General features: G+C 48.3%; 2 protein-coding genes and 1 pseudogene across 2 annotated transcripts; 1 reads left to right on the top strand and 2 right to left on the bottom strand.

The window, feature by feature from the left end:
* Positions 1-4,088, bottom strand: part of LOC147957955 (uncharacterized) — a 29,553-nt pseudogene extending 25,465 nt beyond the window's left edge.
* A 6,946-nt stretch (positions 4,089-11,034) lies between these two features.
* LOC125519868 (WRKY transcription factor 72B-like) lies at positions 11,035-15,886 on the top strand. Its single transcript, XM_048684644.2, has 5 exons — positions 11,035-11,491; positions 11,893-11,967; positions 12,337-12,906; positions 13,003-13,116; positions 14,762-15,886. The coding sequence occupies exons 1-5, from the start codon at positions 11,435-11,437 to the stop codon at positions 15,779-15,781; spliced, it is 1,836 nt and encodes a 611-aa protein (XP_048540601.2). The 5' UTR covers positions 11,035-11,434; the 3' UTR covers positions 15,782-15,886.
* Positions 15,887-16,015: 129 nt separating this feature from the next.
* Positions 16,016-19,612, bottom strand: LOC125519870 (DUF1995 domain protein, putative (DUF1995)). Its single transcript, XM_048684645.2, has 9 exons — positions 19,301-19,612; positions 19,130-19,217; positions 18,809-18,919; positions 18,481-18,563; positions 17,999-18,113; positions 17,555-17,646; positions 17,078-17,143; positions 16,896-16,989; positions 16,016-16,466 (listed from the first exon to the last, which is right to left on the bottom strand). Exons 1-9 carry the CDS (start codon positions 19,549-19,551, stop codon positions 16,350-16,352), a joined length of 1,017 nt encoding a protein of 338 aa, XP_048540602.2. The 5' UTR covers positions 19,552-19,612; the 3' UTR covers positions 16,016-16,349.
* Between the last annotated feature and the right edge of the window lie 7,283 nt (positions 19,613-26,895).

Consider the following 26,895-nt stretch of genomic DNA (forward strand, 5'->3'; position numbering starts at 1 on the left):
GCGTCTCACGGAAGCCAGCCTCTGGCCCTCTGCGAGGAGGGCGAGGCGGCGTGCCTCCAGTGCTTCGTCGTCGGCATCAGCCGGGAGGGGGATGGACAAGTCGTGGGCCGCCGCATGCGGGGCGTCGTGGGTGCTCTCGTCGGCCGGGCCGCCGTGGCCGATGACCATCACTTCGGTGGTGACAGTATCGCGGCCGTAGGTCCGAGGAAGCGGGTCGTTGTAGATCGCGACGTTGGTGGGGAAGGTGTCGAAGGAGGCCGTGTCGGAGTCGACAGACATCGGGTCGGTGGAGCCAACCGACTCCAGATCCACAGCGGGCTCGCTGGAGACATGGAGCTGGCCGAGGAGGTTGGCGAGGTGGTCGGTGCCCGCATCGGAGGCGAGCTCGTCGGAGATGAGGGTTTCGTCGAGGAGATTGGTGAGGCTGCTCGCCGCGCAGATGCTGGTGACGCCTTGCAGTGCGTCGTGGCAAGCACCATCGGGCGTGCCGGGCTGGCTACGCTCGCTGGGGAGGAAGAGGGTTCCCGTCCAGAACAGGTCTCCGGACGACGGTGCACCTGGCCCCACGGTGGGCGCCAAATGTCGGGTGGTAGGTGCGACATATGCCAATGGGTGGCTTATCATTGTGGGAGCCAATAAGACGTCGCCGGTGCCTGGAAACGGGATGAGGCGAAGACATGCACGCCGGCGAATCTTACCCAGCTTCGGGGCTCTCCGTGGAGATAACACCCCTACTGCTGCTCTGCGGGGTCTCCGCATGATCACTAGATGGACAAGTAGCTACACAATGCTCCTTGAGCTGTTCGGTGGGAGGAGGAAGAAGGGCACGGCTAGCTTGCTTCTTCTCCTTGTGTGGTGTCTAAAACTAGCTGGGGTTCCAACCCTTTGCATGGGTGCCCCGGGGGGTTTATATAGGCCTACCCCCCGGGGGTACAATGGTAATCCGACTGGGCGCGGGGCCCAGCTATCTGTGACTGCGCTCGCCGGCTTCTGCGCCGGCCGCTGGGGCCCGCCGACTGGTGGGTCCCGCCGGCTGCCGGCTCCTCGGTCGACAGGCAGGCCCCACTGTCCGGGACCTGGTCGGCAGCTGGCTACTGTTGCTCCATCTTGGTGACGTGGGCTTCGTCGTGGTAGGCGTGGCTACAGTACCGCCGCCCGGCGGGCGATTACTGTAGCCTCACCACGTCTTGTCTCCTTAATGGGGCGTCTCCTTCGAGGAAGATGGCAAGCCAGCTGCGGGAAGCCGGCTCTCTCTTGGGCCAACTGGGGGAGGTGTGGCCGCCTTCGGGTGTCTCTCTGCCTGAAGGGACCCACCGCCCGTGGGCCGCGCTGGTAGTCCGTCGTGGATGGCGTCAGGGTCGGCATGGCAACAGTGTTGCGCCGGGCGGGTCATGGTCACCCGTACGGCGCACTGTGCCGATCGTGCTCTGGGATTTGGGGGTGGCAGGCTTTACTATAGCCACGCCCCGTCACATCGCCGCTAGGTGGATGCGAACTTTGGGGGTATGGTCTCGACTGCTTCAAGGGAGCCGGCTTCTTGGAGTCGGCCTTCTCGCGGCCGGCGTCTCGAAATCGGCCCTCCCGCGGCTTTCTTCGCGAGGGCTAAAGTCGGGCCGCCTTCCGAAAGCCGTCCTGGATGACAGCCAGCAAGGGGAAGGCGGCCCCATGTCTTGGATTCTTGAGAGCCGGACGGGCTCGTAATTTTTTCAGAAGGGCCAGGGGAAGCCGGCTAGGCTACCCATGGCTATTTACTCCGACATACCCCCAACGCATCAATCTCTACATCATTTATAGGTTTTACTGTTGCTAGGTTTCGAATTGTTTCTAAAGCGCGTTCCGCTTTCAAATCTAGGAGATCATTAACCGAGTTGGAAATTTCACTATCAGTACTCCCTAGCGAAACTCCTAATTGGTTGGCATTATTTATAATCTCATCTTTAGAAAAATGCAATATAGAATTAGACATGTTGACGGACATACCAGTAGTGACCTCAATGTCACGAAGCTTGGCCGCCCTCATAGCGCACCTCTGCTGCATGTCATCAACCTCCGGGTGGTCCTGGAGACGAGAACTCATCCGTCGCCCCGCAGAGACCAGGTCGGGGATCCCACCAAAGGCAATGACCTCCTCCCGAGTAATACCTCGCGCTGAAGAATCAACCAAAGATACCGGAGGAGGCTGCGGAGGGCTCCCAAGCCCCACGGACGGTAAGCCGGGCGAGGGAGGCGCGGGCGCCACCTGCCCGAACACTCCCCCCGCCCCAACTCTCTGGCCTGAGGGCGTCGCTGTCCTGACTGCCGAAGGAGAAGGAGGGGTCAAGGCCACCTGCCCTAGACCCCCACCCAGCACCACTGGAGATGTGGCCGCTCTAGCCGCATCCGTAGGAGATGGAACTGGGGCCACCTGACCCAGACGGCCTCCCCCAAGGCCGGACGTCGTCGACGTCACCGGCGTCGCCGGCGCCAGGATAGGAGGAGAAGAAGTCGAGGCCACCTGCCCCAGACTCCCCCCCCCCCAGGCACAACCTCCGAAGTAGACGACATCTCCCGGCATGTGACCATTGGGGGAGCAGGGGAAAGCGAAACCACCTGAGGCTCCACCTCCCCTCCCCCCTCCAAGGTCGTCGTCGAGTGCGTCCTCACCAAGCCTCCCACCACGGGACTATCAGCAGCATCAAACTCCAACACCGGAAGCGTGCACTCAAAAACATCATCAGATTCCACCCGGTCGCTCCAAAGTCTGGGAGGGGCAGACGCTGGCTCAAAGGACCCAAACCGCAAAGTACTCATCGGCACCGACGGAGCTGGGGCCGGCTCTACCCCGGGCCCATCCCCGGGCAACTGAGCAACAGGTCCCGATCCGTTGGACCTCTCTCGTCCAGCCTCATCAGTCGGTTCCCTACTAGCACCCGCGTTGTCGTCGCCCTCGTGCATATCCACATCAGTCCCATTAACCGCCTCAGCAAACAACTCTGTATCCTCAAACTCAATCTCAAGAGGAAACACCTCTCCCCTATAAGTCCAGTTGACCACATCCGGGACAAACTCAATGTCTAGAACACTCACTAGAAGTCAGGCCACCCCATGGGCGCGGGTGAATGCCATATTCACTTTCTCAGTTTTTCCAACCATAATACCCAGACTAGCCACAACTCGAGCATCCGTCAAAGGCTCAGAGGGAGCCCTGGAAAACCGCAGCCACACCTGAGTGAGGGGCTTTCCCGTAGGCTCCACCTTCTTCCACTCGTGAAATTCCAGAATGCATTTAGTGCCAGGGACCTTGCACAACCCAAAGCTCAGCAACCTCTGCAAATCCTCCACCGTTGGGAAGTCAACCCTGAACACACTGTCCTCAATATGGACAAGCTCCCACTGAAAATCACCTGGAGCCGGTTCCTGAAGTCTCTGCACAATCTGAGCCTCAAAAACCGCTCCCTGGGTAGCTTTCACAATTCCAGTAGTCAAGCTCTGCGTCTCTACCGGAATCTCTCTCGCAGCCGGGGACTCAAAGAACATCAGCTCAGCACAATATACTCCATACATTGTAAGAGCCGGAGCCTGATCACGCAGAAGCGGGCAATCCCCCATGGCATGTGCTGGCTTACCACACGAATCGCACAGCTCCGCCACGCACTCAGCAATGAAGTGAGCCTTCTCACCACATCGATAGCATAGCATCTTCTCCTTCTTACGCGCCCACTTGGACGCTCTCTCAGACTCTGTCCTGTCGCCTTCCTCAGCTGAAACACCAGTACCAGGAACCTCCGTGTTGGCCAATGCCGTCACTACCTCCATCACCTGGCTAGGAAGTTCGGTCGACTAAACGGGATCGGCTGCCACATCAGTAGCCTGATGGTCAACAACGACCAATAGCGGAGGCTGTCTGCGGTACCGACCACGACCACCACGGTGACCACAGTAGCCACCTCTCTGCCGGTAGTCCGGGCCTGAAGCTCCCTCGACAAAACCACTCGGAGGGCCGAGAAATGGTCTCTCAGCAGAACCATCACTCTGCCAGACAAAACCACGTCCACCTCCCGTAGACGACGATCCACGGTGTTGGCCATCCCCATAAGCATCATAGCCATCGTCCCCCCACTGTCCCCGGGGCGGATCATTAGACTCTCCAGCAACCGCGTTCTGCCTCGTCTGCGTTGGGCCCGATCGTTTTTGCATCGGCCTCACGACGTAGCGCGGCGGCGGCGCGGCACGAGGCTGCGGCGGAGCAGCACCACGCCCCACAGCCGCAGGTGTCGGTGGCCTCGGCGGAGCAACGCCACGCCCCACAGTCGAAGGCAAAGCAGTAGCCGGCGCCGGAGGCCGTAATCCACCATGCCCGACCGCCGGCGACACCCCCGCCGCCAGCGCAGGTCGCGGGCCGAGTGGAGTTCCCCGTCCAGCATTCCCCGGGGCCTGAAGCGGCGGCCAAGAACCAAGGCCAGAGCCGCCCCGACCCGAGGGAGCAGCAGCCAGAGTCGGCGGTCTCAGGCCGTTCACTCCTCCACCACGACCCGCGGCAGTGGGACTTGCACCGGCCAGCGCCGGCGGTCGCGGCGCTGCCTGCACCGCGCCCCCGCGTCCAGCCCCAGCCACCGGCAGCGTGGCAGTGGCACGCGTGACGGGGTCCGCCACCGGCTGTTTCTTCCCAGGCGGCCCGCCCGCACCTCGTCCTGCCATAGCCCTGAGGGGAGGGATATGAGTCGCACGCCCCGAACCACACGGCCGGAACCCCGGTTTCGCCCAACGCCAAGGAACCCTAGCTGCACGTGATGGCGAACGAGACGATCGAAGAACGATCGAAGACGTCCCTATGTCGGCGCCTCTCAGTTGGGTTGGCACCGGTTTAGCCTGGGCCTCATACCCAGCTAACCTCGGCCCAGCCGAACTCGGCCCATGCACAGAAAGGAACGGCCCAACAGAGCTAAGCAAAGAATTCAAACGCAGCGCTCGGGCTGCTGCGATCCCGACGGCCGGATTACCAGGCGTGACTGGCGCACACGCCGCGGGCGCCGATCTAGCCCCCGTCCGGCGGGCATTCTTCTTGCTCTTAACTACAATCCAAGATTCCGGCGGAATTAAATCGAAAACGGTAAGATTAGGAAGACTAACCTTCGGGAGAGGACCTTTCCAAATTCCAAGGACTGACCGCCGTCGCCGCCGTTCTCCGATGAACCACCCGGCGCACCATCTCCTTCTTCTCTCCCGCGTGCAGCCCTATCCTGGCCGGATCCTCAATAGGCAAAACGTTGTCAATGGTCGTCACCACTTCATCTTCGTTATAACCGGCGTGGAAGAAGTCACAGATGTGATCAGAAGCCGTCGGTGACGGCGGAGATGGCGGAGTCTCACCCTCGTCGTCGTCCGCATCGTCCTCGTCAGCATCCGCAAGCGCCCAAAACCGTCCCCCCACACGCCGTCGATCGCCGGAGGAAGGAGGCGGCACACCCGCGGCGCCCCCCCTGGTCGCGGACATCTCCCCTAGCACCACACTCATCTAGATGCACTGTGTGTCCAAATCCGGCGAACAGTCTGTCTGATGATGTACCTCATATGCTTTCAGCTTCTTATGCTAATTCAAATAATGGCATCCGTGCTAATCAATCAATTGAGAGGTTTTATCTAGCTAGTAGTCTTGACATGTACCATATGCACAGCTTCTACATGGTTTTGATGGGTTCAATCTTTTGCAATATGCCACGCTATCTATTTACTACAGCATCAAAGACTAAACTGATACTGATGTTCTTCAAACGAACAAGAATATAGTTACAGTACATGCATTTTCTAGTCCGGGATAAACAAATAATAAGCGTGGTGAAGAAAAAGGTTTCCTTCCACTAATAATACTGAACATTGAATATGTAAATTTGTGTTCATTCATGATGTGCTTTCGAACTAGATCTGTTTTGGAATTAGGATTTGCATTGTCCCCATCAAAGGAAGCAAACCATCTTCAGTTTATCCCTTGTCTGGAGGCTTGAGATAAGCACATGGAGATGGAGATGGAGATGACCTTCAGGTTTGTCATTTTCCGTTGAATAACACCCGGTCGAAAGGCTTCCATGGAAAGGGTTCAAAGATATCTTAGCTGGTTTATGCTTCGATGCTGTGGTTATAAGTTGACTCCTTTAATGTTGAATATCCACTTGTCATTTTCATATATATTATGTATAGAGCCAGTGAGTTTTCAACTTTGATAATTTACTTTAACTGTACGGAATCAAATCTAAAGTGTAGGTCTCATGCGATGCAACCAAGAGATGATTAAAGAAGTTTGTGCTGGTGACATCTCAAAAAATTCAATGCTTAATGGAAACATTGACCTTCGTCAGTATAATAGCTGTTGCGTGTCGGTGCAAACTACCGGTATGATTTTATTAATGAATCCGGATCGTCATTCCGGTTTAGAATTATATGAGGGCTGCTGTTTCATTCGCTCACTTCTTTTAACAGTCATTTTACCACTCTTGACTTTTAGAAAAACCGTAGCCTTGTATACATCAAGGAGGTTTAAATATATTGTTGAGGATGAACCTATTGGATGTACAGTTAAACTTTTATTCTTGAAATCGAGTAAACATGACTTCGATGAGTCATATTCAGGGTATGGTTCAGTTTGCGCCAAATTTCTGTATATGTATGTAAAAATGTACTAAATGCACAGGCATCCTTGTCAGGCACAAAGTAATCAGCAGCTATATATGGATGTCAATTCCTTTCTTTTCTTACTAGGTTCAGGATACGTATTGTAGTCAGGATTATGCTTTGATCTTGTCCATCATGAGCAGCTTCTGTTACATAATTCTATTTAGTTAAAAGTAATTTGGTGGACATTAAAAAAATGAATTATGTATACAACTAGCCACAGATGGTTTAACTGACAGCATGCGTTGTAGCTTTGTTTTCATACTGTACTGCATAGTCCACCTTGGGCACTACTCTCTGATATGCAATTCCCACATATTAAAAGTTCACAACCACTATAAGCGGCAGATACTAAATTTCGTTAAGGTCACGAAATGATCGATGATCGAAAGCAAGACTCCCCTTGATATATTTCCAGAAAAAAAAATAGAAGGATTGAGAAACTAGACTCTTCTGACTCTATGTATACAACTGGACCCCATTTGGTCAATGATGTGAGATTCTATCATCGACGCCACTAGATCTAGTCTATTCAAGACACATGATGTAGATATATAGTCAAATAGGACGTTTGGATATATAGTCTCCGACTGCTACCAGCCAGAGCATCAAAATTCTACATTAAACTCTGTGGACTACCAAGTCATACATACCAACTCTCACATGGATCTACAGAGAAACGATTGCAAAGCCCAAACAAAGCAAAACCACCGCCATCACAGCCAACTCAATTGCACAAAACTCTAACAGCGAAAGAACATTAAGTTGGAACAGGGTCTGCATGGCCTAATTACCAGAAGAAGATACAATTTCCATGGGAAAAGGCGAAGAGCATGTTGCCCCGAAGCTAAAGGTCATGGCACGAGGGGAGATGCACAAATGATGAAACCACCTAAACGGTCTCATGCCCGGACAGGATTCAAATTTTTTAGACGGAATGATTTGTTCTTCATTCATCTCATCGATTTCACACATATACATGGCTCTTGATGCGGATGCACGCACCGGGAGAAAGGTATGGTTAACTATGGAAAGGCTTACTGAAGCTGAAATGTTGAAGAAATATTTTGGCTACGAAGATCACCAATATTATCTGTTGAGGAAACAAATTGTCATTACTACTGATGACCTGTCATGAACTGCATTTGAGAATGTTGAGCTAATAAACAACCGGAACCTCAGACTCACAAGAGAATTATGTAATGGGTGACTATGACCATACGATGGACGCCACTTGCGGTCGAGCAGTTCATGAGAGATGAACACGTCTTCTCATCAACTCGACCACCTACAATGAACCTACATAATTCCAATACGTACTCAGAATTCTAATTAAGTTCAGAACTAGCAGTGATTATCTTGACCATCCGATGCCACTTGCGCGCATTATAATGGAAAAAAATAAATCAATCAATAGTTGGCACATGGAAGTTGACAGAAGAATACAAAAACCAGGCATGTGTCATGGAGTCATGGCATGGGTAAGAGACTTGCCTTCAGCCAAGCAACAGCTTTGAAACTGGATGATTATTACCCCAAATTTCCCAATTGGCTGCCTACTTAATTCTATCCCACCAGTGGCAATGAGTAGCCCTTCCCTTGTCTCCATGTGGATTGCACTGTTACCAGGCTCCACTTGTTGACGTTATTGTTGAAAAACTCGGCCCCAAGTGCCGCTACATGATGCATCAATGTCGACAGAAGAATCAATATCGTAAGTTATATGATAAAAATCTGCATATATATTGGATCCTTGACACATTTTTTTCGCAAGGAGGTTAATTATCAGCAAAGAAATTCTCAAGTTAATTATTCGTAGATTTGACCCCTCATCTCTGCCTTAATTCTCTAAAGAAGGGTTGCTTTCTGATCTCAATTTGTCCTACTAGCTAAGACACTTGCATGCATGTTGTGAAGCCAACAAGGGCACAGCTAATCTTTGATGCTAGCATAAAAAAATTGGTTCATGTCACATAAGCATGACATAGCTTGGGCATCAACTTGAAGCTTCCATCTCATCATTGTTGGCGCTTACTGATTTAATTAATTAATCGAGGACACGTTATTTCTGTCATGTCAATGTGCTCGTGTGAGCGATCTGTTCTACATGGAGGACCCAACTACCCTATGGTCTCTACTTTCCAAACTCTTGGTGACCTAAACAATATATTTTATCAAGATCAACTAATTAAGCTAGATATAGGTTAGCTAGCTCCTGAAAGATCACCATGGAGTAACTGACTGATATGTACACTTTTTGATACTATCATATTCATGACTACTACCGACTATTTTGCAGTATGATTATCATCAAAACCATTTGACTCTATTGTGTACACGTATTGTTGCTAACTTCTATTTGTGACCATGTGCATTTTCCAAGAAAATGAGGCAGCTTGCAAAGCTGCAGTTGCTGCATCTGAACAAGCTATCAGCCGTCCTAACTTTGTGTACCTAATACCTTACTCCTGCAGACTGCAGGTATATAATATAGATAGATATGTAGGTAGTTAGATACTTGGTGAAGTCACAGACATACAAAACTGAAACAGAGTGATATGGTCAACTTAAAGGATGAATCTGCATTTAATTGAACATGGTAACCGTACAATTGGTACATTAGGTCTACAGGTCAAATTGTTGCTGATTGTACACACAGCTAATCACCATGATCACCTCACTCAAGATATTATGAGTTGAGGTTCCTTTATAAGGAAAGAAGAGTTGACTTCTGAATTATGATCCATACACAGGCTGACAGGCATGAATGCGTACTACCACAGGGCCAATTTTGTATGTCTCATTGTAACAACTTGCAAGTTATTTTCCCTTCTTCCAAGTCAAACAAGTATATACGCACATGTGACGATAAGAAAAGTGAGAGACCAAGACATAATCAATCGGCTATAAGTATGAAATAATAATGGTTGTAAATAAAAGTCTAGACAAAAAGATCGAACTAACGACTGTATTGAATTTGTAATGCCACTTGTTACCTAGGAAAATAGAAGTTACCCAAAATTTCTTTAGGAGAAATAGAAGAGGAAGCAAACTTGAAAAGACCCATCACACGCGCATACTGTTTGGCAGAAGCCATGAATTTTTTAAAATCAAGGAACCACCTACTCCTTGAATTGCTGCAAATTTCAATCTCTGAGCCACCTAACTAGTAGTGTGTAAAATCTGGTCCGTATGTGTGCACAAATTCAAACACCAAGCTTGAACGGCACTTCAGCTCCCAAATGAAAAATTAGGGAAGTTGATTAAGCTTAGATTAATAAATAAAACAATGCACTTTCTCAAGCCGGGTAAATGCAAGATGCAATTACTGAGAATTTTAACGTCGGCTCTGTTGCAATTTGCAAATGGACGGCGAGAGCCATGAACTGTTGCATACGGGGGCAAGTAAGCAATTGAAAAATGAAGGTTTCAGCGCATCGGGATCTAAAAAGAATTAATGGTGGCACTAAATCCATGATAACTGTACCGGTAAGAGAGAGAGCACCAACGGGATCAGGTAGCCAGAGCTGAACTATACTACTCACGCGGTATTCTAGGCAAATGGTGCACCTAATTAACCTTGGATCACAGCACTGTGCCTTTTCTTAGTCCCCATGATGAGATTAGCCATGATTAAGGTCAATGGTCTTGCATCTGATTACTGTGTTGATATGTTGATTTCCCAAAGAATTCCATGCAAGTAGTCCACTACTGAACGTGCATGCCCTGTGGGTTGTGGTATAGGGAAACCTTGGATCTAGGGAGATATATCTAGTCGTAGTCCAACCTTTGCTTGCAGGTCCAGCCCAGTTCTTGATGATAGATCTCGCTTCGCTAGCCAGCGAGAAATCATTAGTTTTATTAAACTTTATTTTATGATTTCCGTTCGAAAAAAGAATTTCTGTGAATAAATTCGTTTTCTTACCATACTGACTCCAATACATTTTCCTGTAGACATATACTGTACTTACATAACTACAGTATACTGACAAGTACGCCGCCAAATTAAATGGACTTCTTTCTGGCAGGAAATTCTGACTTAGACTGGGAGACACATGGGGCCGGCCGTCTTGCCCTCCCTCTCACCAAATCTCATTACATGGATCAAAGACATATATGTATGAGCGAATATGACTGAACTTCCTCTGACGAATGGCCCTACGCAGGACTGAAATTTAGTCTGAAAGCGATTCCTTGCTTGACGACAGAGTCTCTCCAGCCATAATAATGGGCCGAGCCGATGACGCCGACGATGAGGACTGGCAGGAAGCTTCATCACCGTCGTCGGACGGACGCGCTCGACGACGTATGTAACACACAGTCTGGACGCGCATCTTAGTTATAACTGGCCTCACAACAGCAGCATGTTGCGCACGTTGAAGCCTATTCCACACACGTAATATAAATCTCAGTCTCCTCTGCCGATATATGTACTGTATTTTTCTGGCTTTCTGCGAGTCTTCACCAAAGAGTGCGGCTGTGGTTTGACATTTCTGATGACGTTGACCGCCTAATCGATCAGCGTAGGTAAGCACCGGCGTACGGCGTTTGTTTAAGCCAGAAATATAGCTCGTCCAAACAGGAGAGGGCCGGGGAAGATAGAGAGAAGGTCGAGGCCATGGTCTAGGCGTCTAGCTAGTAGCCTCTCTATATATATACAAGGCCATGGCAGGGCTGGTGCAGGGCTAGAGAAGAAAGGGTTGGAAGGCTAGAGAAGCTAGAGAGAGGAGAAGGACGTTTGCCTTGGACCAACGAGAGATAAGCTTGTCTTCTGTGGAAGGAGATCGAAATGATCAAGGGAGACCAGAGGCAGCTTGGCGGCCATGAAGATCGGCTGAAAGATCAGGTTTGGAACTGTTTAATTACTTCTCTTGATTTTGTGTTTGTGCTTTTATATGCTCCAAAGAGTTTGATTTTTCTTTTCTTAATGAGTGTTCATTTATTTGGATAAGTATGCTTTGGACTAGTGGTTAGGACTTGGCTGAGTTTCTCTCTTCTCTGGGATGTGGTTCTTGATCCATGAATGGAAGTCAGGGACTTCTCTTTCTGATTGATGTCAAAATCAATCAGGTGATCATCTTTAGGGACCACAGATCCTGCCATCCTGGTGCTCGTAGAACAGTCAAATTAAACATGTGGATAAGCCAAGAAATGGATTTTTCCACAGCTTGTCCTCCAATAAATTCATGATGTTACGAATTGTTTGCTCATGTTATAATAATATAGACTTTCATGTTGGTGTTGCAGATGGGAGATGATCATCGGGCCTCGGATGGCAAGTTTTTCAGGTTCTTGCAAAACCAGTCAAGCGCAAAAAAGGAGGTACATAATTATCAAACACGTTCAACAAACATATAAAAGGCACAACTTTTCGTAATTAGTTACATAAGGCAGGGTCTGGTACTACGTATCCCCCTTTTATTCTTTTTTATTTCAGAAGGGCAGTAAAAATTATTAATTACCCTGAAATTCCTCAACTAATTCATGAAAAAAGAACCTACACCTATCAGCTATTTATATTTTCCTATTGTATTGTTCATCTTCCTACTTGCAAATGTAGTTAGTGCCAACTGCCAAGTAATACATACACACTAAGCCAAGTAGCCAAGTAGCCAATTAGCCATTATCATATGTGATTTACTTCATCAATGAGTATGTAACTAATAACAGGTTTCGCTTTCATCCATTCAGGCTCAAGAAGACAAGATTGCGTCCACAAGGGCAGAGATGGGCGAAGTGAGAAAAGAGAACGAGAGGCTGAAGACGATGTTGTCACGGATGGTGGAGGACCATCGATCCCTTCAGAAGCAGTTCGATGTTCTCCACCAGCAAGGACGAGGCAAAAAACTCGCCGTGGGCTCACCGGAGCACACATCGTCTGCCGACGGCGTCAAGGACCCCAGATTCGTCTCTTTACGCCTCGGAACGAGCGCGAGCACGAGTAGGCAGGACATGGGAGAAGAGATCCGGACCGGCACTAATAATGCAGACGGCAAGTGCATCTCTCTTGGACTTTCATCGGGCAAAGCTATTGGTGCAGCTGGTCAAAGTGAGATGAAGGTGCAGCCAGATGTGCTGACGTTGAGCCCTGGAGGCAGCTCCGAGGATGACGCCGCCACAGAGACAACAACAACATCGAGCAAAGTACCGAAGAACCCGAGGAGCACCGGTGGTGGCGCGGAGGCCGAGGAGGAGGTGGCCCAGCAGCCCCTGGCCAAGAAGGCCAGGGTGTCGGTGAGGGCTAGGTGTGACACACCAACGGTACGTACATATACGTAAACAACGTACACAAGTGACTAGAAAATTAAATGACTGGGATACCTGTATATGTGTGATTCGTGGTTTGTTGGTGTTCAGATGAACGATGGGTGCCAGTGGAGGAAATACGGGCAGAAGATATCCAAGGGGAACCCATGTCCACGCGCCTACTACCGCTGCACCATCGCAACAGGGTGCCCTGTCAGAAAACAGGTATGTTATTCACTGTCATACATTGCAAAACAACCCAAACACATGGTACTAAAGAATCTGCGGCAAGGTGTGTTTCGCAGACCAAACATGACCAAGATACATGTGTTGCTTCGGAACATCGCAATGCGACTTACTTAGCACTCCCTCTATTTGTAATTCTCGCACACTGCTTGAGCGTTCAAGAAAAGTCGAGCTTATACCTGCAAGATGTTGGTGCATCATACAACTCCTATTAGAGATTCGATAACAAGTACTTCCTCCGTCCCAAAATAAGTGTCCCAACATTAATAATATTCAGTATAGATTCACTCATTTTGTTTCGTATATAGTCTACAGTGAAATCCCTAAAAGGTCTTATATTTAGGAACGGAGGGAGTACAACTTTGTGTACATACATGGTCCCAAATCCGGGGTCAAAACTCCATAAATCAAGCGATCGTGCACTAGCGCCACCAGGGAGGGAACTAGCGGATCGAATCGGGCGGGCACTGGGGGTCGGACTCGGAGATCGGAACCTGATCTGATCGCCAGGGCCGGAGCCGTGTAGGGAGGTGTGCACCTCTCCTGCCTTGGCAACGGTGTCGCCGTCGGGCTCTCTGCCTCTCTCTGGTGGCGATGGGAGCGTGACTTCTCGATCGGCGGCGGCAACGTCAACGGTGCTGTTGGGGTTTAGGCTGATCACATCGAAACAAACTACTCCCTCCGTTTGGAAATACTTGTCATAGAAATGGATACAAATGGGTGTATCTAAAATTAAAATACATCTAGATACATCCATTCTTTGGACAAGTATTTCCGGACAGAGGGAGTAATTCCACATGGCCGATGGGGCTTCAGAAATGCTGGAGAGTATGATGGGCTTTGGGTTGGGCCAGCGTCGCCACATGTGTGCTGTCTGCCCACTTGATCAACCAAGTCCACTCAAAAATACAAAGACCCTAAAAATATCTTCTTATTCTTTTACCTTATACTATAAAACCTACTACAAACATTACATGTCTTTCCAAAATGTCTAATGATCCACCATATGTCTTCTCGATTCATATTCGAGTATTTAACAAATACTACCTCCGTCCTGGTTTATTAGTCTTTTTTGTAATTTGTGCTAAATTTTGACCAAAGATTTAACTGACAAAAATGTCAATGCATGTCATCAAAAATTGACATGCGTGAACATTTTGTTAGTTAAATTTATGGTCAAAATACGGCACAGATTATAATGGAGACCAATAAATCAGGACGAAGGTAGTATATGATGTGCATTTAGGGCTCTCATATGACCGATGCACCTAATGCCAAAAATACATCCATGCTCAAAGTTCTCAAAAACATCTGAAATTGCCACTAACTAATAACAAAATTTTAGATATACCTTCACATTGAAAAATAATAAATATACAAAATTCAAATGTGGAAATTGGTACACCAGTTGCACAAGAACTTCATGTGCAAATGCGTGTGTACATATGTTCGCTCGGTGTAAAAGAAAAGACAATCTTCTCTTTGGTAATAGCAGTAGCGGGGATTTGCACTTGAGCGGACTAATCAAAAATGCTTTAAAACTCGCGCTCGGCTTTCTTTTCAATGGCAGCATCCTTCCTCGCCATGGTGACCGACTGACATGAACGTACATTATGTTTCCCAGGTGCAGAGATGTGCCGAGGACATGTCGATCCTCATCACCACCTACGAGGGCGCGCACAACCACCCGCTCTCCGCCTCCGCAGCCGCCATGGCCTCCACCACCTCCGCGGCCGCGTCCATGCTCATGTCAGGCTCCTCCACCTCGCTCGGCTTCCCCTCCGCCGCCTCCAACCTCCACGGCCTCAGGTTCGGCCTCCCAGCGGTGAGCACCGTCGACCCCTCGAGCCAGCTGGGCGGCCGGCCGTTCTTCCTCCCGGCCGCTGCCGGCGCGTCCATCAGCGCCACCCCGTCGTACCCCACCATCACCCTCGATCTCACCTCGCAGACTGCCTCGCAGCAGGCCTTCTCCCTCAGCAACACCAAAAGATTCTCCTCCAGCTTCCCCGACTCTCACGGACACAGCAGCAGTGCTGGTAGGTACCCTTCCACGAACTTCTCCTTCTCCGGCTCTGGTGCGAGCAGCCTGCCCGGCGCCACCGCGTGGCCGGCCGGCGTTGGATCGTACCTGAGCTACGGACCCTCGTCCGGCGCGCCCTACAACGGTGTCGGCAAGAACTCATTCCAGGCCGCGCTGAGTGGCATCAACGGAAGGCAGCAAGCCTCGGTGGCGTCCCTCTACCAGCCGGCGCAGGTGCAGCAGAGGGCGGCCCAGTTTAGCGGCGGCGGAACATGCACGACAGCGCCGATCGTGCTCACCGACACGATCGCCAAGGCGATCACGTCGGACCCGGGCTTCCACACAGCGCTCGCGGCCGCCATCACGTCGTACGTCGGCAAGCCGGCTGCCGGAGGCGGCAAGGGGCTCGAGTGGGGGGAGCACCTCGGGCTGGGCCCGTCGAGTGCGGCGTCCACCGCCTGTTCGTCGCCGTTGCTGGCACGGTCGTCGACGGGGGCGACACAGAGCGGTTCTCCGAACGGGAAGAAGATGTCGTTCTTGCAGCCGTCGCTGGCACTGTCATCGGGCTCCACTAGTGCTACTGCTTCCACCTCACCTGTGAAAAGCAGGGAGCACATTAATTAGTTAGCTGAAGGTTCTGAGTTGTGTTTGTGGGCTAATTTGATCATTTGGTGTACATACATATATAGTGACTGTAGCATAATTGCTGAAAATGTGTCGATTGATCCCCATTTTAGGCGGAGCTTGCTTTGGGACTGTGGATACACGACCTTTTTGAGGACAATGTCGCCTTGGAGAATACTCGCTCTTTAACTCGGAGTCGTAGAAGCTAGTGTTGTCTTGCTTGCTCAAACGTGCTTGAGGAGTGACGTGTCTCATATTCAGATCTCCGTTACTTCCAGAAGAGAATATCTATGTACACTAGCTTTGATCCAGTTACAAAACTGCGAATTTCATGGTCATATGATGCGTGTGCAGTATGCAGACACAGTTGTAACCTTTGCTAACGACCAAGTGCATGCATGCAAACCATTGTTCTGAACTTCTCTGCTTTCTGAACAGCAGTAGCGTGTAGTCCCTGCCCACGCAATGAAGTTGCCCAAGAACCACCATATCCACCGTGCGCCTGAACCAAATCCTCTTTGGCGGTGCTTACGATGGCTTCAAATGTGGAGAGAACTGCCTGGGATTTTCACTTGGAGATGACTCTCATAAACCGGCTCACGGAGCTAAACGCGGCCATGACATTGGTCATCATTGAAGGCTCCTCTTCAGGTTGCTCACTGGCGCCGCCACCACCAAATATTATCTGCAGATTAGAATGGTGTCACTAATCTCTGCAAAATGCAAAAAAAATATGGGCAACACTAGCATTTGGTGTAGATATTTGCAAATGGATTTCTAAAATGATGTTCTCTAACTTGTACTATTAAAAATAATGGCTGGTCGTCTAGCTAGTAGGCCCAGGGTGACTTCTTGTTCTCTGTCTTGTATAGAGTGTCAGTTGTTTGACAGCTTAATGTGTCTGTGGTCAGTCACACAATGTCACAATGATTCCTAGAGTTTGAGAAATCAGTTGGCTCTTGGGTGCTTGCAGCTTCTATACACGGTCCAATATCAGACTCGTTTTTTCGACAGTAGTGATTCAACTTACCAAGTACTAAAAGGAACACACACGCAGCATAGTGATGGACAAAAATCTAATCATGCAGATCAAATCAGATATACAATGTCTAACCTCAATATCTGTTGCATCAGGACGACTCGAAGATTCTCTGGCGAGCAAATACCGATTGGGTCTTTTTGGATCATCATAGAACACTTTCCACTTTCTGAAACATGAATAACAGATATCTTTAGCCTATTATTTTACTGAACATTTATTTGGATTGTAGAAAAAGGCAACAAATATCGACGCACTCAGGATAGCATCTGAAGATTGCACCGGTAGGCAGCGGCCTCATCGAGTAAACAGTGGTAAAAGTACTGCAAAATGGGTGATGGATGTTAGAAAAAGACACAGGGAAATACAGTGGGCAAAAGAGACCATAAATATTTTAATAACATGAAATTTGTAAAGATGACCATCATTTATAGGTATATTATAGTTGACCATACTTCAGAGCTTTTCGGTATGGTTTCATAAAGATGCATCACTAATTCACTATTCATAACTCTTTGACGGGATCTGTTTCTGTAACTTGGTACTTATTTATGTTGAGGCAACTAGAAACAGTTACATATAGTGGTAGAGAAGATGTTTCTCAGTCCATATTCTCATATTTTTCAAGACACATCCATACTCTGATATCCACAATCAACAACTGTTTATGTCCCGGAAAATACCGATAGTACACATAGAGAGGCAACAATGTACAGATGTTTCCGTTCACTTACCTTAAGAAATTTTTGCGTAGATTCCGAACATTATATCCCACTCCAACATCTCCACTAACAAGACGTGGGTTCCACATGACAAGAGGTCTTATCTTCAGTGGATTAAAACTGGAAGTTATTTTAAGATACCATATTGAGTGGAACATACATACAAATGATAATTGTGATATGCAGACTGTTGAACAAATTATACAAGATGTGAACATAGATGGATGTGCTTGCGCAAATGAAAAATGCCATGCGATGGCTATGCTAAGCTGATGTGCAAATGAATATAGATCCTACAAATATACATGCATGCCAAAATGACCTGTAAATACACATGCTGATCCTATCCTACCAATTTTGCTTGGGACACAAAAGATGGAATTCATTTTCCTTACTATAAACTAAAGCACATGTATCTGCGAACATTAAAAACTTGATCAGGCATAAGTTACATACGGGATCATCAGCGAGTTGAGATGCGATGCGTTCAACAGATTCAAGCATCTGGTGATCAGGGATAATCATAACAACAACTCCGTCATCAGTATCAACTGGCTTTCGGTCACTAAGACTGCAAATCAAAATAAGAAAATAGACAGATTTTAGATTGACAAGAAATCTCATGGTAATCATCTTTTATGCCTTCAAGACAGAAGCAACTAATAACATCTACTACTTCTCTAAAGAAACTCAAATTGGTCCACATCTTGTCCTATCCTGCGAACCTGTCTAGAAAAATATGATATCCACGCCACGAATCATTTGGGGAGAATTTACTGGAAAGATCTTAGCAACAAAATTAATGCGCTTCACTAAAAATAGTGCTAGCAGCATGTAACATGAATAGAAAAATGGACCATTACATATAACATGTGCACAAAATTTGAATAAGGAATCCATCCACCACTATGGCTGGGCTACTGAAAGCAAGGCAATACCTAGCACACTTGAACTTTGCATCTTTCCACTGATGCTTCAGAAGGGCAGCCACTCCAGCGTCAGGGAAGACGGCCTTAACTACCTGTTGTAGACAGACAGCAAGTTGAATGTAAAGAACAGATATTCAAGGTACTTAAAGGACACGATTCACTATGGATGGAGGCCTTTAATCAGGGACATTTAAAACAGAGCTCAAAATGGGAGATAACTGGCCATTTATTATCTGTGTGGATGATAAAATCAGTGAGCTAGGGTCATGCAACTGCAGATGGATTAGACAGAGCAAAAGCTGCATTTATTCATCGCTAAATGACCTTGCATCCAAACCTGGCCAGTCTCTTCCGCGAGTGTGTCGAGGAGTATCCTCGACAGCGCCCAGACCTCGGCCTGCGCTCCTTCCTGGTTGAGGAACTCCAGCTGGGGGATCAGCAGCTCTGCCTACAGCAATGATGATAACACAAGAACAGATCATCAACAGTGAGATCGCGATGCGAGATGGCAAAACTGTATGAGCGACACAAGAATATAATGGTGGATGGGACTTGAACACTGAAACTGTTCCATGGCATTCCAAGTAAAAAATGCAGAAATTTCACAGCAGGTTAAGGTTGAGCCAAAATCAGTGTATATGGACAATCGGAAACCTACAATTCCTCGCATGCCGCCGGAGTTGACGAAATCAGCGCTGGCCTTCCCCGACTGCCATATCGCGCCTTGCAAATCCGACGGCAAGCAACTGAAACCACAGAGACAGCGCACGCGGTCAGTCAGACGCGCCACAATCCAAAGCAACACGGCGGCGTTTCCCGCGTGCCTGACCTGTCATCCTCCTGCACCGCCTGCTCCACCGCGCCATCGGCCTCCGATGTCGCCGGCTCGGCCTCCGTGGGGGCTTCCGCGGCGTCGAACTTGCCGAACTTGGCTTGGGCTGGGGAAGGCCCGCGGCGGACGCGCAGCCGCACCGGAGGGAAGGCCGCGGCGACGGGCGAAGGCGCGAGGGGCTGGCGGGGGAGAGGAGGAGGGGAGGGGCGCGCGTACTGCCGCGAGAGCAGCGCCGGCGAGGTCGCCATTGCTTCGTGCGGCGTAGGGGAAAAGCAGTACGTGGCCGAGCTGTGACTGGCTGCTCCTCCGTGCTGCTTGGATAACGGTGGGTTTGCTTCGGAAACGGGATCGCCGTCCGATGGAGAACTCAAGATTTAGTTGCCTTTAGACTTTGGGGCCTCGCGAGTTAGTCGACTTAACCAAGTCTCAATCAAGTGGCCCGCTATTGCCCTTCGACCTCCGTTGATCCGAACTCCCCACCATCGACTAAACCGTCATCCCGTTTGTAACGTCCTCGATGCGACTATATCTCCTACGTGTCGAAGTACGACTTAGAGGCATAACCACATTGAAAGCAACGTCGCAAATGAGGTAATCTTCACAACAACCCATATAAATAAATAAAGGGGAAAAGTACATAGTTGGCTTACACTCGCCACGTCACACAAATACATAAATAAGTCATTACATTCATCCAATACACTCAGGATCCGACTACAGAACCAAAATAAAAATAAACCCCAAATGCGACAAAGTCCCCGATCACCTCAACTGGGCACCACTACTGGTCATCTGGGAAATACACATAGTAACGATAAAAGTCTTCATCAAACTCCCACTTGAGCTCAGTCATATCATCTGGAGCGGAATCATCGGTCTCTGCATCTGGTTTCGGAAGTAATTTGTGAGTCACGGGGACTCAGCAATCTCACACCCTCGCGATCAAGACTATTTAAGCTTATAGGTAAGTCAAAGGTACGATGTGGAGCTGCAGCAAGCGACTATCATATATGATGGCTAACATACGCAAATGAGAGCGAGAAGAGAAGGCAAAAGCACGGTCGAACAACTATGATCAAGAAGTGATCCTAGAACAACCTACGTCAAGCATTACTCCAACACCGTGTTCACTTCTCGGACTCCGCCGAAAAGAGACCATCACAATTACACACGCGGTTGATGCATTTTAATTAAGTTAAGTTTCATGTTATCTATAACCGAACATTAACAAATTCCCATCTGCCCATAACCGCGGACACGGCTTTCGAAAGTTCAAATCCCTGCAGGGGAGTCCCAACTTAACCCATCACAAGATCTCACGGTCAACGAAGGATATTCCTTCTCCCGAGACATTCCGATCAGACTCGGCATCCCGGTTACAAGACATCCTCGACAATGGTAAAACAAGTCCAGCAATACCGCCTGAATGTGCCGAAAATCCCGATAGGAGCTGCACATATCTCGTTCTCAGGGCACACTCAGATGAGACTAGCTACGAGTAAAACCAACCCTCAAGTTTCCCCGAGGTGGCCTCGCAGGCAGCTCAGTTCGGACCAACACTCAGAGGAGCACTGGCCCGGGGGGTTTAATAAAGATGACCCTTGGGCTCCGGAAACCCAAGGGAAAAATAGGCTAGGTGGCAAATGGTAAAACCAAGGTTGGGCATTGCTGGAGGAGTTTTATTCAAGGCGAACTGTCAAGGGGTTCCCAGTATAACCCAACCGTGTAAGGAACGCAAAATCCGGGAACATAACACCGATATGACGGAAACTAGGGCGGCAAGAGTGGAACAAAACACTAGGCATAAGGTCGAGCCTTCCACCCTTTACCAAGTATATAGGTGCATTAAGATAAACAAGATAATATGGTGATATTCCAACAATAAACATGTTCCAACAAGGAACGATCTCCAATCTTCATCTGCAACTAGCAACGCTATAAGAGGGGCTGAGCAAGGCGGTAACATAACCAACCAACGGTTTACTAGGACATGGTGGGTTAGAGGTTTGACATGGCAATGTGGGAGGCATGATAAGTAAGTGATAGGTATCGTAGCATAGGCATAGCAAAAGAGCGAGCATCTAGCAAACAAAGATAGAAGTGATTTCGAGGGTATGGTCATCTTGCCTGCAAAATTCTCGGAGTTGCCTTGATCCTCGTAAGCGAACTCAACGGGCTCCTCGTTCATGAACTCGTCTCCCGGCTCTACCCAAACAAGAACAATAAGGAAAAGGAACACAATCAACCACGTGCAATGCTCAACCAACATGATGCAAACATAGTAGGATATGCGGGATGCGATATGTGATGCATATGCATGATTTGGAAATGAATGATTGAACCTGGACTCAACTTGGAAATCCAAGAGTGCCACTGGAAAGGTGAGATGATTTCGGTTGAAATCGATATAGAGACCACCGGAATCGGATGCGCGGTTTGGAAATGGCAAGCAAAACAAATATGGCACCGATCTGCGATAAACAGCAAGTAGCCTTCTAAATGCAACAAGAACAACATGCTACTGCACCCAAACATGACAACAAAATACATGGCAGGGATCCACTCATGATGCTTGACAAAAGATGAACACTTAGCTAGGGCTAATTCATCCATTAAAAGGTTCAAACAAGCATGGCAAAAGTGCAAATGATTACAGGTTTCAGACTTACTGAAATTAACAGCATATCAGGAATTTATCATCAGGAAGCAATGTTTAGAGCATGATAATTATATGCTACAGGAATATATCATGGCAAAGCAAGACATGGCATGAAGCTACTCTAAGCATATAACAAAAGTCCCTTAGTGACCATAAGCCAAAAGGAATCAGAAAATATAATTGCAAGCATGTGAACATAGCAAAAATATAAACAGATTCAGACTTAGTGAAAAACTGGAGCATGCAAAACAGATTAACAAGTAGGCATGTTTACGAGCTTGATGCACTCACTACGAGGCATTGCATGACAAACTAAGCATACACCCATCAAGAAGACATGGCATAGAAGCTACACATGGCAAGAACAACAACATAGCATGCACGGATCAATAGCAACAACCTCGGCAAAATCGCTAAACATGTTAACAATCTGCCAGGAACATTTTATAGCAAAAGTAGAGCTTGATTGACTCAAGCTAGGGTGCTCCATAATTGCAAAAAAAGACATGGATGAATAGAGCACCACAATATTAACAAAACATCCTTACTGATCATCCTCAAAAGAGGCACGGATCACTAGGAAACAACATGAACATATGGCATAAAAACAATATCAGGACAAGGACTTAGTGAAATTCTAAGTCCCTGAAATCAGCATCACCGAGTAAGCTACTTTGCATGCTTGTGCTAGTCACCACAAAGATCACAAAAATACATGGCATACACCCCTGTAAAGAGGGCATGGCATTCATCAAAACACATGTAGAGCTCAGGATCATAGCATGCACACATTAATCATGGCAAAAATGACAAAAGGCCATTTGCTGAAACAGATCTGGCATAATCATCACATAGCCCTCTTCCAACAGCATTTCGGGCATCAAGATGAGCTTAAATGAAAATGATGCAATGAGATGAAATGATGTACTCGTCGAGACGAACATTTTGATATGCTACACGCACGAATCAGAACTACGGATGCAGAGTTATGGCATGTGGAAGAATGCAAAATAATTAGGGTTTCGGGGCAAAAGTCAACCGAGGTGGATCTCATATTCAGATCCAACCGGCGCGGATCCCGAGGTTCGCCGGAGTTACTGTTCGCCGGAGTTGTCGAGGGTCGCTGGATCCGAGGGAGAGGCGGTGGAGCTCGCCGGACTTGGGAACAGAGACGATGGAGAGGCGGTGCCGCGGTGGTGGCCGGTGCCGGAGACGGCGGACGGCGTCGGAGCGGAGGCTCCGCTCGGGCGAGGCGGCGGCGCCCTGGGCCGCGGGGGCCGCGCGCGGGCTCTCCCGGGCCGGCGGCAAGGAGATGCGGCCGGGCCAGTAGGGGCGCGCCACGTGGCGGCGGTGGTGCAAACCGGATGTGTCCGTCGGCGGAGTTGTGTCCGGCGGCGCGGGGAGCGGAATTTTAGGGTTTCGCCCGGATTTGGAATGTAGGGATCTTTATAAAGGGGTAGAGGGAGTTAGGAAGCTCCAAATGAGGTGCGGTTTTCGGCCACGCGATCATGATCGAACGCTCTAGATGATGGAAGGGGTTTAGGTGGGTTTTGGGCCACTTTGGAAGGGTGTTGGGCTGCAACACACACGAGGTCTTTTCGGTCCCTCGGTTAACCATTGGAGTATCAAACGAAGTCCAAATGGCACGAAACTTGACAGGCGGTCTACCGGTAGTAAACCAAGGCCGCATGGCAAGTCTCGGTCCAATCTAGAAACGTTTAGTACCCGCACATGAAAGGAGGTAGAAAAGACCATCGGAGGACATAGGAGCGCCGGAATGCAAAACGGACAACGGGGAAAATGCTCGGATGCATGAGATGAACACGTATGCAAATGCAATGCACATGATGATATGATATGAGAGGCATGAAAAAGAACAAAACACACGGAGACAAAAAACCGGCAATGAGGAAATAAAATAACTTAGGGCCGGAAACGGCAAGAGTTGGAGTACAAATAAGGTAAATTACATTCGGGGTGTTACAACACTCCAGCACTATGAAAGGATCTCGTCCCGAGATCTAGGACTGGAAAAACTCCGGGTACTCAGAACGGAGGTGATCCTCGCATTCCCACGTGGCTTCACGGTCGGAATGATGTGACCACTTGACTTTGAATTTGATTGACTTGTTGGGAGTCTTGCGCTCAGTTTCTTCAAGAATAGCAACGGGGTGCTCATGATAAGAAAGGTCTTCTTGGAGATCAATGTCTTCGAAGTTGACGGTGCGGTCAGGAGCCTTGAAACACTTGCGGAGTTGAGAGACATGAAACACGTCGTGCACGTTTGCAAAGTTGGAGGGAAGCTCAAGTTGATAGGCGAGATTGCCTCTTTTGCTTAAGATCTTGAAAGGACCCACGTATCTAGGGGCAAGCTTCCCTTTGATACCGAAGCGACGAGTACCTTTCATTGGAGAGACGCGGAGGTAAACATGGTCTCCGATCTCGAAGGCCAAGTCACGATGCTTACTATCATAGTAACTCTTCTGGCGCGATTGTGCGGCTTTGAGATTATCACGAATGACTTTGCACATCTCTTCTGCCTTTTTGATCAAGTCATTGCCAAGAAGTTGACGTTCACCAGTCTCTGACCAGTTAAGAGGAGTACGGCACTTCCTGCCATAGAGAATTTCAAATGGGGCCTTGCCCGAACTCGCTTGGAAACTGTTGTTGTAGGAGAACTCGGCATATGGAAGACAATCTTCCCACGTCATGCCGAAAGATATGACGCAAGCCCTGAGCATATCTTCAAGAATCTGATTGACACGCTTGACTTGACCACTAGTTTGAGGATGAAAAGCTATGCTGAAACGGATGTTGGTGCCCATGGCCTTCTGAAAAGAATCCGAAAACTTGGAGGTGAAGATGCTGCCACGATCTGAAGAAATCAACTGCGGAATGCCGTGCAGAGAAACAATCCGAGAGGTATATAGCTCTGCCAATTGAGCTGCTGTGATAGATTCTTTGATAGGCAGAAAGTGTGCCACTTTAGTGAGTTTGCCGATGACAACGAAGATAGCATCATTGCCACGCTTGGACTTTGGAAATCCAGTCACGAAGTCCATCTCAATGTGGTCAAACTTCCATTCTAGAATGGTGAGAGGTTGGAGACCAGATGGTCGTTGGTGTTCTGCCTTCACTCTTCTGCAGACATCACATTCATTCACGAACTGAGCAATCTCGTACTTCATTCGAGTCCACCAACACGACTGCTTGAGGTCATGGTACATCTTTGTACTTCCAGGGTGGATAGAGAGGAGTGAATTGTGAGCCTCGTTCATAATGACTTTACGAAGGTCACCTTTAGGCACAACAATGCGATCCTCGAAGAATAGAGTATCCTTGTCATCAAGGCGATAGCACTTGTACTTGGGTTGACTCTTGGCAATCCCAATCTTCACCTTCTTCACCATAGCATCAAGAAGTTGAGCCTCGTGAATCTGATCTTCCAAAGTAGGAGAGACTTGGAGGTTGGCGAGGAAACCTTGGGGAACAACTTGCAGATTGAGTTTGCGAAAAGCTTCACAAAGCTTGGGTTGGTAAGGCTTGAGAATCAAACTATTGCAGTAAGCCTTCCTGCTCAATGTGTCAGCAATTACATTGGCCTTGCCTGGAGTATATTCGATACTCGAATTATACTCTTGAATCATTTCGACCCAACGAGTCTGCCTGAGGTTGAGGTTAGGCTGAGTGAAGATGTACTTGAGACTCTTGTGGTCAGTGAAGATGTCCACTTTTCTTCCCAATAAGAGATGTCTCCAAGTCAAAAGAGCATGGACAACTCAACTCAAGGTCATGAGTGGGGTAGTTCTTTTCATTGGGCTTCAACTGGCGAGAAGTATAGGCCACAACTTTCTTCTCTTGCATCAACACTGCACCAAGACCTTGAAGAGAAGCATCACAGAAGACCTCGAACGGTTTGGATTCATCAGGAGGAGTCAGAACTGGAGCAGTGACTAATTTCTCTTTCAGGGTGTTGAAAGCGATGTCACATTCAGGAGACCAAACGTACTTCACATGCTTCTGGAGAAGGTTGGAAAGAGGCTTCGCGATCTTAGAGAAGTTCTCAACGAACCTTCGTCAATAGCTTGCGAGACCAAGGAAGCTGCGGAGTTGCTTCACGTTCTGAGGTGGTTCCCAATTCATAATTGCAGACACCTTCTCAGAATTCACTGCTATGCCCTTGGCAGAGATGATATGCCCAAGGTAGATGTAACACCCTCGATGCGACTATATCTCCCACGTGTCGAGGCACGACTTAAAGGCATAAACGCATTGAGGGCATATGTCGCAAGTTAGGCAATCTTCACAACATCTCATGTAATATAAATCATAAAGGGAAGATAACATAGTTGGCTTACACTCGCCACATCAATCAAGTACATAAATAACATTACATCAACCAATCACTCATGGCCCGACTACGGCGCCAAAATAAAAGATAACCCAACAAGTGACACGGTCCCAATCACCCCCAACTGGGCACCACTACTGATCATCAGGAAAGGAAACATAGTAACGTTGAGAGTCCTCGTCGAACTCCCACTTGAGCTCAAACGTGTCTCCTGGAGCGGAATCATCAGGCCCTGCATCTGGTGTAATAGTAATCTGTGAGCCACAGGGACTCAGCAATCTCGCACCCTCGCGATCAAGACTATTTAAGCTTATAGGAAAGGCAAGGTAAAGTATGTGGAGCTGCAGCAAGCGACTAGCATAGTATGGTGGCTAAACTTATTCGCAAAAGAGAGCGAGAAGAGGAGGCAAAGCGCGAGCGAGAAACTAGAGAACAACCTGCGCAAACATTACTCCAACACCGTGTCCACTTCCCGGACTCTGCCGAGAAGAGGCCATCACGGTAACACACTCAGTTGATTCATTTTAATTAAGTTAAGGTTCAAGTTATCTACAACCGGACATTAACAAATTCCCATCTGCC

Source organism: Triticum urartu, chromosome 7A (assembly GCF_056163025.1).
Source record: "Triticum urartu cultivar PI428250 chromosome 7A, HENAU_Tu73, whole genome shotgun sequence".
Lineage (NCBI taxonomy): Eukaryota > Viridiplantae > Streptophyta > Magnoliopsida > Poales > Poaceae > Triticum > Triticum urartu.